Here is a 14,381-nt window from a genome sequence, read left to right as displayed (position 1 = left end):
TTATTCACTATATATAGGGTTTCTTCTCTAGCTAACTAACTTTTCCTCCTAAGCTGGGGCTCATCGCAACATCAGAAGAGCCAAGACCATAGTACCTTATATTTTGATAATATTTTTGGCCTGTTTTTTGTTTCTTTGTTCTTTATAGGATTGCAGCAAAACTGAGCCAAAGCCTGATTTGTACTTCAGATAATCACTCATTGAAATTGGATTATATTGGAACATCATATATATTCCAGAAATAGTTGCAAATAAAATATGTATATTTATTCATAAAAAGGTGTTTCATGCCCCTTAAGGACAAGACCACAATAAATCATTTGTACACAGTGCGTGCCTATTTGAACAGGATGTTTATTTGAATATAAAACATGAATTTAGTGCCGTTAGTTTGTGAACCTGTGACAGCAGTGCTTGGCTGCAGTTCATATTCCGGTTGATGAGTGATTAAGAACTGCTGGTGACCCTCATTTGAGCTATCTTTATACAGAATCTAGGCTGGGACAGGATGGAGATTAAACCTATTATGGTCACTCACATGATGTTTGGAGGACAGAATAAGTGAACCATGGAAATTGTTAGAAAAACAACCCTCTTGAACATATTGTCATGTGACTAAAGTTGCCCTTGGTATAATGACTGGTGATTTTCCTAAAAGTAAAATATAATGAATACATTGTGTTTTTTAGTGTATTGTGCTTGTGTATTGAAGTGCTTTTTGTGTTAACTTCCTTACCTGCATGTGGTGAGGACACCTATTCAAACTGCCAACGTTTTAGGAGAGGTCAGTGCTCTGATTTCTTCTTCATGACTTGCACATGCTTGCCCTCTGGTGGTTAAATTCTCATTTCCAGCTGGCAGTAAGGTGGAGGGATAATGGCTTTTTGCACTCTGTGGCATCTGTGCTTGCTCTTCAACATACTTTAAGAGACTTTTAAGGATAGGGTAAAAACGAGATTAAAATCAACAATGGAGAGTGTGGCCATGTGATGGAAATGTTTGTAGGCGGCATATGCAGGTGCTAAGGTAAGTGAAAATGCCAAAGAATCAGCCGCTGGCACGAGATATAGAGAGCTTCCCTACCTAGCATGCCAGTAAGAATACACATATATACTCATATACTGTAGCTACAGATACACTACATGGCCCAAAATATTAGTCTGTCCAACAAATCATTCCCAAACCAAGGGTATTAATATAAAGCTGGTCCTCACTTTTGCTGCTAGAACAGGCTTTACTCTTCTGCGAAAGCTTTCCAGTAGATGTTGGAATATTACTGGTGGGATTTGCTTTGATTCAACCTAGGGATGCACCGAATCTACTATTTGAGATTCAGCTGAATCCCTGAATCCTTCCTGAAATATTCGGCGAAATACCGAACTGAATCTGAATCATAATTTGCATATGCAAAAACAAAATTTTTTACTTCCTTGCTTTGTGACAAAGTTATGTGATTTCCCTCCCCCCCCCCCTAATTCACACATGCAAGTTAGGATTTGGTTCAGCCAGGCAGGAAGAATCGGCCGAATACCGAACCGAATCCTGGATTCAGTGCATCCCTTATTCAGCCACAAGAATAGCCAGTGATGTGTAACTATTATAAATGGTTTGCCCTCCCCAATCCCTGCTGCCAATCTAAATTCCCTGCCCACTGCAAATAAGCCAGTGGACGGGAAGACAGAAGAGTGGCAATGACAGGGGAAGGAGGAGAGAGTACAAGTTGCTTAGGGTGTAGGATGGGCACCTCTAAAGGTTTTTTTTTTTTTTTGCTGGGGTGTCAGCTCTTTCAAGTCTCGCCACTAGGTAAAGCTAACAAATCATTTCAATACTACTAAATTCTAAAGTAACATGTATTTACAGGAATATATTTACCCTTATTTGCATCATATAGATCCCCTCTGACATTACAAAGGTGACGGGCAATACAAATCTGCTGATTAATAGTCCTTGAACACAGTTAGGTTTCATTAAAGGCATACTGTCATGGGAAAAAAATTTTTTCAAAATGAATCAGTTAATAGTGCTGCTCCTCCAGCAGAATTCTGCATTGAAATCCATTTCTCAAAAGAGCAAACAGATTTTTTTATATTCAATTTTGAAATCTGACATGGGGCTAGACATATTGTCAATTTCCCAGCTGCCCCAAGTCATGTGACTTGTGCTCTGATAAACTTCAATCACTCTTTACTGATGTACTGCAAGTTGGAGTGATATCACCCCCCCCTTTTTCCCCCAGCAGCCAAACAAAAGAACAATGGGAAGGTAACCAGATAACAGCTCCCTAACACAAGATAACAGCTGCCTGGTAGATCTAAGAACAAGCTAGGAACAAAGCAGGATCCCGCACACCCAACAGATAACAGCAATATGCCTGGTGCTCACTGGCAGAGGTTCGGCAGCCCCACAACAGAGTACAGCAAAGGAATTCTAACGGCACACAGGACTGTGAGCAATCTTCAAAAATGTATTTCATTGCGGAGTGCGATGCAATGTTTCGGGGAGTAGAAACCCTTTGTCAAGCATCACATGCTTGACAAAGGGGTTCTACTCCCCGAAACGTTGCATCGCACTCCGCAATGAAATACATTTTTGAAGAATTCTCACAGTCCTGTGTGCCGTTGGAATTCCTTTGCTGAGATCTAAGAACAACACTCAATAGTAAAAATCCATGTCCCACTGAGACACATTCAGTTACAATGAGAAGGAAAAACAGCAGCCTGCCAGAAAGCATTTCTCTCCTAAAGTGCAGGCACAAGTCACATGACTGGGGGCAGCTGGGAAATTGACAAAATGTCTAGCCCTATGTCAGATTTCAAAATTGAATATAAAAAAATCTGTTTGCTCTTTTGAGAAATGGATTTCAGTGCAGAATTCTGCTGGAGTAGCACTATTAACTGATGCGTTTTGAAAAAAACATGTTTTCCGATGACAGGATCCCTTTAAAGGCACCTTTGTTGGGACCAGGACCCATACAAATGGGGCGTGACTGGAATGGGGAGGGGCCAGTGACAATAGTGTGTGGTTGGCGGGGTGGGTCGGTGATATCAAACGGTCGCAATCAGGCAGATTTTCTTTTTTACATTTTGCAACACAAAAATTGTGAACAGGATGTTTTGAACGGCAACCCTAGTGCCGCACCACCGTCTTATTGCCTTCCCAGGGATCCCTTCCAACTGGTCTGAATGTGTGCATACATAGTAGAGTAATCCAACTCAGTGTGTAATTGGCCATATCAGACAAAAATGTGCTTATTAGGTTCCTTGCCAAACAAAGCGAACCATACACCTAAACATCCCCTTATGTTTCTGTATCCATGTTTGAGAACTGTGAGTTCTCATCCAGCCTCATGGATGTAAAAGAGAAGGTCCCAAAGGCATCTGTGCAGTTCTGGACTGGGATGCAAAATAGTCTCTGGCATTTCAGGTACACAGAGGCCCAAACAGCCCCCCACAGGCCCAATGAATAGTGACAGTCAATGGCAGTGATCCCCAACCAGTGGCTTGAAAGCACCATGTTGCTCACCAACCCCTTGGATGTTGCTCCCAGTGGCCTCAAACCAGGCGCTTATATTTGAATTCCTGGCTTGGAGGCAAGTTACTGTTGCATACAAACCAGGTGTGTTGCCAACCAGAGCCTGCTTTATGCTGTCAGTCCTCATAGGAGCAACCAAATAGCCAATTACAGCCCTTATTTGGCATCCCCAGGGACTTTTTTTATTCTTGTTGCTCCCCAACTCTTTTTACATTTGAATGTGTCTCACGGGTTAAAAGTATTGGGGTTGTCTATGGCATCCTAGAACCCACAGATTGCCAGTCCAGCCTGCATATGTGAGTGCTTGTTGTTTGCATGATGACACCTTGTTACCCCTGTGAAATCCGTTTGTCTTTAAGTCCTCATTTGAGGTAAGCTCTCTCTGTATAATTATCTGCAGATGATTTATTATATGATGGATAATTATGTGCGATAAGCGGTGCCAATTTAGCTATCATTATCAAGAACTGCTGGCTCCATTGCAGTTACTGTGTGTTCTGTGCACTGGTAATATAAGTGTTCCTCATTGCAAGCTATTAGCCTGAGCTTCTCTTGCTGTCGACTGACCTTGTGCTGGTATTTATATGTAAATGCTGCTTGTAAGTGCTCATAAAAGCTCTCCTTGCAGCCCCACGTACACCAAAATGCAGGTGACATTCACTTAACATTTTGTGAATCGCAAATATTAAGCAGACGGGCCTTTACTTTCATATGTTCATGGGCAATTTTATATAATTCTGCATCTGGGAAGCACACCCTACGGAAAATGAACATTTTAAGGAGCTCTTTTTCCTTCTTTGTATACTCTACCTATGTACTGTAAAGGCTGCACCCCAATTCCAAGATGTTTATCGCAGTGTATGAAAATGCATGAAAGTGTTTGCAATTTCACATTTATCTGCAAATCATATGCTATACATTTTAAAGAGAAAGTCTCTTTCTGCATATACAGTATCTGCAAAACTTATGCATTGTGGACTACCCCAGTTTTACACACACAAACCAAAGTGGTGTGGAATATGTTACTGATATACCCTTTATCCAGAAAGTTCCAAATTACAGACTCCATTTTATCCAAATAATCCACATTTCAAAATGTTTTCTCTATTATAATAATTAAACAGCAGCTTGTACTTGATCCAAACTAAGATATTATTACCGTATATACCCGAGTATAAGCCGAGTTTTTCAGCATCCAAAATGTGCTGAAAAAGTCTACCTCGGCTTATACTCGGGTCAGCGGGCAGTAGCCGAGATTGCAGTCACTTTTAATCATTCCTATACCAACAGTTCACTTGGGGAGAGACTGCAATATCCCACAATGCCCTCTGTTGGTTTTATGAAAGAATAACAGTGCGCCCTCTGTTGGTTATATCAAAGAATAACAGTGACTGCAATATCACACAGCGCCATCTGTTGGTTGTATCAAAGAATAACAGTGACTGCAATATCACACAGCGCCATCTGTTGGTTATATCAAAGAATAACAGTGACTGCAATATCACACAGCGCCATCTGTTGGTTATATCAAAGAATAACAGTAACTGCAATATCACACAGCACCATCTGTTGGTTGTATCAAAGAATAACAGTGACTGCAATATCACACAGCGCCATCTGTTGGTTATATCAAAGAATAACAGTAACTGCAATATCACACAGCGCCATCTGTTGGTTGAATAAAGGATTAACAGTGATGGCAATATCACACAGCGCCATCTGTTGGTTATACAAAAGATCAGTGATGGTTTTATGACACACAGCACTCTCTGCACAATTCTCTGTCACCATCAACTTTGCAAAGAAGTCCGGTCGATCGCTGGGGGAGTCTCTTTGGCGGAAGGTGCGCTGCTGGGAGACAGGGCTGTAGTTGTGTCTAGGCTTATACTAGAGTCAATAAGTTTTACCAGTTTTCGTAGGTAAAATTAGGTACCTCGGCTTATACTCGGATCGGCTTATACTCGAGTATATACGGTAATCCTTATTGGAAACAAAGCCAGCCTATTGGGTTTAATTAATGTTTCCATGATTTTGTAGTAGACATAAGGCATGAAGATCCCAATTACGGAAAGATCTGTTGATTTGCCTTACAGAATTAAAAATAGATTGCTTTTGCCTTCACCAGTAAATTCAATAAAAGCTACCTTTTGTTCTCTCCTTTCTATTCCCATCATCCATGTATTCAGGTGCCATTCATCTGCCTTGGACTATTTGAGTAGCAGTGACCCATTTTGTTCAGAATGTCATATGTGCCCTAAATAAACATGATAAAGGAGAAATAATCCTACCACAAATTTTATGGGTTAGACACTTTTATATTTTTATTTGACAGGCATTCCCTGATATCACTTAGTGCTTATATGCTCTGCATTTTAAAAAGGGGAACTAAAACCTCTAAAACAAGTAATGCCTCATGGGATTTTAATTTAATAGGGCTCCTGTACTGCTTTTCTTTGACAGCAGCCTTGTGCATAATAAATTATGGAAGTTGTTATCTAGTTCTCATGAATATGTGGTTCTTTTGTTTTCTATAAATATACCTGTGCTGTGGAAAGCAGCAATAGGATCTGTTATCCGGAAACCCGTTATCCAGAAAGCTCTGAATTCCGGAAAGGCCCTCTCCCATAGACTTCATTTTATTCAAATAATCCAAGTTTTTAAAAAATCATTTCCTTGTAATAATAAACCAGTACCTTGTACTTGATCCCAACTAAGATATAATTAATAAAACCAGCGTATTGGGTTTATTTAATGTTTAAATTATTTTCTAATAGACTTAAGGTATGGAGATGTAAATTTCAGAAAGATCCGTTATACGGAAAACCCCAGGCCTTGAACATTCTGGATAACAGGTCCCATATCTGTACCTGCTTCCCATCTTATTTATGCATACTTACATGCCCTGTGCAAACCATAGGATATAAACCTAGGGAAAAAATGAATATAGCTCCTGCTTACAGACTATATTTTCCCTTTCTGTGACTTAATTATCATATGAACCTGGGTCAATGTTTTGCAGAAATAAACATATGTCTATGAATGATTTTGCTAAATAACTTATTCCTATGGATCACTTGCTAACAGTTCTCTGATCCTTATTTGCAGAAAAACCCACATGCAGTACGCCAGGCAGAAGAGATGAGAGGCACCGACACTCTCCAGATGGACGTGGCCATTAATTTCACTAAGGGGGTGCAACTCACCCCCCACATCCACAATATCTGTGCTGAGGCTAAAGAGGCTATCTATACACGGCAAGAAGATGTGCGATTGTGGCTGGAAAGAGGTAAGTCGTGTTTGGGGTGGTTCACCTTTAAGTTGACTTTTAGTATGTTCTAGAATGGCCAATTCTAAGCAACTTCTCAATGGGTCTTCCTTATTTATTTTTTTATAGTTTTTAAATTATTTGCCTTCTTCGTCTGACTCTTTTCGGCTTTCAAGCGGGGGTCACTGACCCCATTTAAAAACAAATGCTCTTTAAGGCTACAAATGTATGGCTATTGCTACTTATATTTATTGCTATTGCTACTTACTCATATTCCAGTCTTTTATTCAAATCAATGCATGGTTGCTATGGTAATTTGGACCCTAGCAACCAGATTGCTGACATTGCTAACAGAGAGCTGCTGAATAAAAAAGCTAAATAACTCAAAAAAACAAAAATACTAAAAAATTAAAACCAATTGCAATTTGTCTTAGAATTTTACTGTCTACATCATACAAAAACTTAAATCAAAAGGAGAACAACCCCTTTAAAGATCAGTAGGGTTGCCACCTGGCTGGTATTTTACCAGGCCGGTAAAAATGATGGTTGATTCCAATGTTATTAATAGGGAAAAAAGATAAATACTGTATATAGGAAGGCCGGTATTTTTCTCCAGAAGAGGTGGCAACCCTACTTGGCTGTAAGCTGACAGTGTCTGGTGCATATTGATGCTGTCTGGAAGCAGATACTTTTTCAGAGAATGTTTTTCATTAAATACCTTTAAACCAGCAAACGTGAAAATGCCTTTTTTTGAGAACAGAGTTTTAGCTGTTTACTATAAAAAAAAAAAAAGTCAGGTTAATACAGATTAAACGTCAGGGAACTGTAAAAGGATGTCATCAAGAAGTCAAGGGACTTTTTGGTTTCCCTATGGCTCTTCCCTGTTACTGATGTTTTAATTACACTCTTAAAGGGTCCCTGCCGCAGATCTGAGTGTTTGTACCTTAAAGTTCAAGTCTCAAAATAATTGTAACCTTTGCTTTCTTTATCTTTCCTTTTGGACCAATTGGCTAGAGTGATTGCACTTGCACGAGACTGATCAGACAAGTATTCATTTTAATGGGGACACAGACTTAGAGAATTGTACCTATGCTCATGGACAACTTTATTAGATTGTCACAGGGCAGTTACTGTGCAAAGCATTACTGTTTCTGCTTGGTTACAGTCTATATACACTATCGTCACTCGTCTGAAATGTATTTTGTATCTCAGCAGGCTGCCCATGGCTGAACTAGATACATAGGACATACATCAAAAGAACTGTAGATTGCTAAAAGATAAACTCTAAATTAGAAGAGGTTTTTTTTTATTAAAATAACATTTTGATAAGTGTGGGAAAGGGTGTGTGCATGTAAAGCAAATTGTTAACTATCACCCCAGTGGAAAATAAAAACTTGCTGGTCTGTTTTTCCTGGAGGCAGACAAAGTAGTTTGCATTAGCCTGGGGCTTTTTACTGACTGAATAGATGTAGTATAAAGCCTTATCTCTTAGCCAGTTGTAGGTGTAACCCTGGGAGAATATTTGACAGAAACAAAGGGTATTTTAAAACCTGTTTGCTTTAATAAATACGGGTAAGGGTCTGGCCATATGAGCAGATTCAGGGAGATTAGTCGCCCCAGCGACAAATCTCCTCTTTTTTAGGGCAACAATCTCCTCGAACTGCCTTCCCTCTACTCTCCGCTGGCTAAATCACCTGGGGGAAGGCACATGAGGTGCTTCGTTTTCCAAAGTCGCCCGAAGTTGCCTCGCCATGTGTGCCTTCCCCTAAGCGATTTTAATTTTAGCCGGTGGAGGGCAGGGGGAAGGCAGTTGGAGGAGATTGTTGCCTCAAAGAAGAGGAGATTTGTCACTGGGGCGACTAATCTCCCCGAATCTGCTCGTGTGGCCTGACCCTATGGGGACACGGGGAGATTAGTCGCCCCGGTGACAAATCTCCTCTTCTTCGGGGCGACAATCTCCCCGAACTGCCTTCCCGCCGGGTAGAATGAGAAATCATCAGCGGGATGGCACTCGCGTCGCTTTGTTTTTCACAAGGAAACTTCGGGCGACTTCAGAAAACGAAGTGCCGCAAGTGCCATCCCGCTGTCGATTTTTCATTCTTGCCGGCGGGAAGGTAGGGGAAGGCAGTTCGGGGAGATGTGTCGCCGGGGTTACTAATCTCTCCGAATCTGCCCGCGTGCCCTTACCCTAAATGTTAATAACCGTATGCCTGGTTTTGGTACAGAAATAATGAAAATAGTTTAAGAAAACAGGACATAGAGCAGCAGGATTTCATTGGTCACACGGGGGCTGCAAGCAAGGAATGAGGCAGATGCCAGTGTAGAGTCCAAGAATCCGTCTCTTGTGTTGGCATCAGCTTTCTTCCTTGCCTTGCACTGAAATCTGCTCTATGTGCCTGCACCTGGGCAGACACTGACACTGAGCATAGGAGCTGATTCTTGGGCTATGGGCACACAGGTGGAAGGCTCAGTTGTTCTCGGCCTGCATATTTTTGCAGGCTGAGAGAAGCGAATTTGCTCCATTGATTTGAATCCGATCACATACAGCAGAAGGAAGTGTAGGTCAGCCTGGAGATGCCTCCTTTCATGTATTTGCGCTGACTTCTGCTGTGTGTTCATACACATGCTGATCAGACTCAAATCAGTGGTGCAGGGAGCAGATTCTTTTCTCTCAGCCTGCAAAAATACGCAGACTGAGAGCAGCTGAGCCTTTAGCATGTGTGCCCTCATCCTCAGTTAGGGTTGCCAGCTTTTCTGGAAAAAAATACCGGCCTTCCTATATATATTTATCTTTTATCCCTATTAATAACATTAGTATCAACCATCATTTTTACTGGCCAGGCCGGTAAAATACTGCCAGATGGCAACCCTATCATCAGTCTGTGTTTATCCGCAGGCTGAGAGTCAGCTCAGTGTGCCCTTAGCCTTAAGGGATGAATGAATGCATTTTATGCAAAACTAGTAATTGGATCTGGCTGCTGCCCAGAGTGTTCAGCTTTTGCAACCCCCCAACTGTAGATTTCCTTCCTCGTCAAACCCTACAAAAAAAACTTTTCTCCCAGCACACCTCAGGGCCCACAAGCAGAAAAAAACAACTGCTTGGATGCATCGTTTTGTTGAAGAGGGTTATAAAGGACAGCCTGCAGTCCAGCATTGGCTGACAAACAGACGTAAGGTCCCCATAGATGCAAAGATTACTCTTGCCGAACGACCGATTTTAGCGAAGTCCGACCAATTCTTCGAAATTATTGTGCGGTTAGTGGGATTCGAACGATCGAACATCTTATGATTTTTCGTCCGACATCTGTCAGGAAATTGATCGGCCAGGTTAAAAAATCTTTGTCGGTCCCAGTGCAATCTATCTATGTCTGCAGGGCCAAGCAGGCAGCTCCCCTTTGTTTTCCTGGCAAATTGGTCTTTTTAGTTGATGGACAATTCGTACAATTGTTCCGAGTTAATCGTGGTCTCACAATGATGATCAGATCTTTTAAAAATCTCAACATCTATGGCCAGCTTAACAGCCTGAGTATTGTTTTTGGAGAAGGCTGGGACACGAGGTCGTTGTGGGTTAAATTGTGGTGAATGCAGATTAAATAAGAAAAAAGAAAAATATTTCGAACTTGCTAAAGTTTTTAAAAGGGTGGTATTATTGATGCAGCAACCTTTCTGAAAGATGAGCTGAAAAGTTTAACAGAGCGAAAGAGAACAGGCGACAACCAAGATGTTACATAAAATGAGCCACCAAGCCATTTTTGAAATCCTTTCATGGGATAATTATAGAGTTTGTAAGTTTGGTTTGAAGTAGGCGTTTCCATATGAGCACTAAACAGACTGGAAGCAATTTGGATAATTGGTTTATTTCAGCTAATTGTGGCTCTGCAGACTGTTACTTTGCTTTTAACATGAAAACACAAAAGTTTTCTCCACCAGCATTTAGTGCCTTAAACTGCTCATCTACTTAAATGTATAGGAAACCCCTAGTTTTTCAGTCTGAAATAACCTATGTGCCATCAGTTTCAGGTCACTCTCACTTGTACCCCTGCTCATCCTCTATGCTCTGTTCCATTCCTTGTGCAAGAATCAAATGTAACCCTGCTTGAACAGCCTTAAATTTAAGGAAGGAAAGCTAGGCATTTTATTGCTAATAGATTAGATTAGTGTAAGCTAGAATGCTTTATTTATTCTGTAGAATGCTTTACCATACCTGAGTAAACAGCTCTAGAAGCTCTCTCTGTTTGTTTAGGATAGCAGCTGCCATATTAGCTTGGTGTGACATCACTTCCTGCCTGAGTCTCTCCCTGCTCACTCATAGCTCTGGGCTCAGATTACAGCAAGGAGGGGGGGAGGAGCAAACTGAGCATGCTCAAGCCCTAGCCCTGAAGGTTTAAGATGAAAACAGGAAGTCTGATACAGAAGCCCATGTGTACACAATATAAGGATAAGGGCACACAGGGAGATTCGGGGAGATCTAGTCGCCAGTGGGATGGCACTCGTGGCGCTTTGTTTTCCGAAGTCACCCGAAGTTTCCTTGTGAGGCAACTTCGGAAAATGAAGCGACACGAGTGCCATCCCGCTGGCAATTTCTCATTATAGCAGGCGGGAAGGTAGGGGAAGGCAGATCGGGGAGATTGTCGCCCAGAAGAAGAGGCGATTTGTAAACGGGATGACTAATCTCCCCGAATCTGCTTGTGTGTCCTTACCCTAAGGAAAGAAATGCTGTGTTTCTTTTGACAGAGCAGCATTACTTTGAGGGTTTTCTGGTGTATTTATATAGAGCTTTCTGATAAAGCTTACTTAGTTTTAGCCTTTCCTTCTCCTTTAAAGGGGAACTAAGGTTACACAACCTATTCTATTATTACCAATGTACATCATCAAAGGGCTTGTTTTATATGGAGATATAAGCTCCTTCAAACTTCTGACCCTGCCATATGTTGAGTGTACGGAACCCCTGGTGAACACCTCTTGAGGCCCAGAGAGAAAAGGGTCTTAGCCTTCTGTTCAGTACTGACAGGGATGAGTACTTAATGAGGGATCTGATCTCGCACAGTTGTAGGGCTGTATATACATACAAATATCAGTGTACACTTGAGTGAACAACACAATTTTTTGGGGCTTATATATGATGGCCCAGTGCCCCCATGTTATTCCTTATGTTCACCTATAGGCTAGGTGCTCACTAAATTGAGGAAAGAGTTGTGCTGGTTTCTGTAAGTGCAGCAGGAGGTGGGGAGGAAATAGGCATGCTACCCTAACTTGCAAGTCATTCAAGATGTGCCTGGCAGTAGTGCAGAAGAAGATATTATGAACAATATAGTCTTGGCATTAATTAGGTAGTGAGGAATACATGGTGGGAGGCCCCTTACATCCTACTGATCCATAAGCAGTTGCACCAATGCTGTGGCTGCAGTGTAAATTTTAAATCCATCGTTGGTTTGGGGACTTCTCAGAATGTTGGGTCCGTTTCTTAACCTGGCTCTCTTTTTCATCCTTTGTTGCTAGGTATTGATGGATCCATGTTTGAAGTTCTCCCTCAGCCCTCCTCCCTCCCTTCATTGCACCCCTGCAAACTCTGCCACCGGGACTGGAAACCCTGCATCTGTTCATACCATCTCAGTCTAGAGTGGATTCCTTGTAGCCTAAAATATTGCAAGAATCGGGACTCCTCTGGCAAGACTACTTCCTACAGGTGCGGCATCCGGAGCTGCCAAAAAGCTTTCAATTTCCAATTTTATGTCACACAGAAACAGCTTTGCCTATGGGACGAGGAGACCTAAAGCAGTTAGTTTCTGGAACAACTATGATCACTACACCTCCTTTCCAAACACTTTGAGATGGGACCAATATCTCGTGGGATGAGACCAGCCCTGCTGCCTTAGTGTTGCCTTATACTGTGAAGCTTTAGGATTTCCTGCGACATTCCGAAGAAAAGCCCATGCACAACCACAACCTTGCGCTTCCTTCTAATAGTGAGAGGAGTCCGGGCTACCCTCTTCCTATTGCAGAATAACTGAGCAGCAATGCAATGTGCCTTAATACGTATCCTACAAAATAGAAACCGTACTCCCTGCCCCTGGAAGTGCCTTATTGCCTCAACTGCAGGCTTGTCTTTACACTCCAGTAAGGCCTTTGAGTAACCCAGTATTAAAATAAACTGTGAACTTGTTTCCAAAGTTATTCATTATCCCATTCCTGACACAGGAGCCAATAACATGTCATTGGAGGTGAAACAAGACCATGCCACGTGCCTCTCTCACTTTCTGCAGTTCATTTTAATATAATTCAGCTATTTTTGTATGGAAAAGTTAATTTTTTTTATCAAAATGAAGATGAGAAACATTTGAACAATATATTTATCATTTGTAAGGTAAATAAAATGATTTTTTAGACATGGAGTACATTTCATATTTTATGTCTTGGAGTGAATATAAAAAAGCATAAAAAGGAGTAGAGCACCACCTAATGTGCAAAAGTGAAAAAGCCCTATTTAACAATACACTGTACAGGTATGGGACCTGTTATCCAGAATGCTCAGGACCTGGGGGTTTCCGGATATTTTAAAATAATTTTTAAAAATTTGGATTATTTGTATAAAATGGAGTCTATGGGAGACAGACATTCCGTAATTCAGAGCTTTCTGGATATCGGGTTTCCAGATAAGGGATCCTATACCTGTAGTAGGTTTGGTACTTTTAATAGATTTTTATATATTTATCTGCTATGGCAACTATTTCTGTAGACTAAGACAGCTTTAAAACAATGCCAGCTCTCTCCCAGAATCAGTCACAATACTACATATTTTGATGCTCATGCCGTCACATTGCATACTTGTATATGGATTTTAAACAAAAACAGAGAGGGGTACTTCACCTTTAAGTTAATTTTTAGTGTTCTAGAATGGTTAATTCTACGCTTTTCAACTGGCTTTCATTTTTCTTTTTTTTATAGTTTTTGAATGTTTTGCCTTCTTCTGACTATTTGCAGTTTTCAAATGGGTTGTCACTGACCCCATCTAAAAAACAAATGCTCTGTAAGACTTCAAATGTTAGAGCTATTTAGCTTTTTATTACTTACCTTTCTATTCAGGCCCACTCCTATTCATATTCCAGTCTCTTATTCAAATCAATTCGGGATTGCAAACTGAAGAACTGCTGAATAAAAAGCTAAATAAATTAAAAACCACAAATAATGAAAAAAAAAATGAAAACCAATTGCAAATGGGTTCAGATTATGGTCCTACCCCACCAGCCAGAGAGTGCAATTCTGTTTGCATTCACTGGTCATTAATATAAAATAAAGGGGTAGATATTCTGGGTGATGTAGTTCCGCAGCTACCAGCAAGGGACATTGAAATAAAATCCATTAATGTCTAATTAAATGCTTTATTATGTATCTGTTCCCCCTACACAGTGTAAAGATCGCAAGGAGTTAAAAAAGGCATCATGATTAAAATTGATTACATGTAAAATGGTACAATTTTATAGGAAATTTCCAGGTGACTTGCTTGGATTTAATGCCTCGTTTTCTACAATAATATTATTATTTTACTGCACCCAATGTCAATCCACCTGTTGTAAATATTATTGTT

General features: G+C 40.8%; 1 protein-coding gene across 4 annotated transcripts in view; it reads left to right on the top strand.

The window, feature by feature from the left end:
- Positions 1-13,188, top strand: part of oaf.L (out at first homolog L homeolog) — a 30,050-nt gene extending 16,862 nt beyond the window's left edge. For all 4 annotated transcript variants that reach the window (XM_018225774.2, XM_018225776.2, XM_018225775.2 and 1 more), the window contains exons 4-5: positions 6,637-6,817; positions 12,296-13,188. In XM_018225774.2, the coding sequence (XP_018081263.1) occupies positions 6,637-6,817; positions 12,296-12,570 (456 nt within the window). In that variant the 3' untranslated portion in view covers positions 12,571-13,188. The remainder of the gene's footprint in view (positions 1-6,636; positions 6,818-12,295) is intronic.
- Positions 13,189-14,381: the final 1,193 nt, after the last annotated feature.

This window comes from Xenopus laevis, chromosome 7L (assembly GCF_017654675.1).
Source record: "Xenopus laevis strain J_2021 chromosome 7L, Xenopus_laevis_v10.1, whole genome shotgun sequence".
In the NCBI taxonomy this organism is placed as follows: Eukaryota; Metazoa; Chordata; class Amphibia; order Anura; family Pipidae; genus Xenopus; species Xenopus laevis.
Note: the sequence above shows the minus strand (reverse complement) of the source record. Positions and strands in the feature narration are given on the sequence as shown.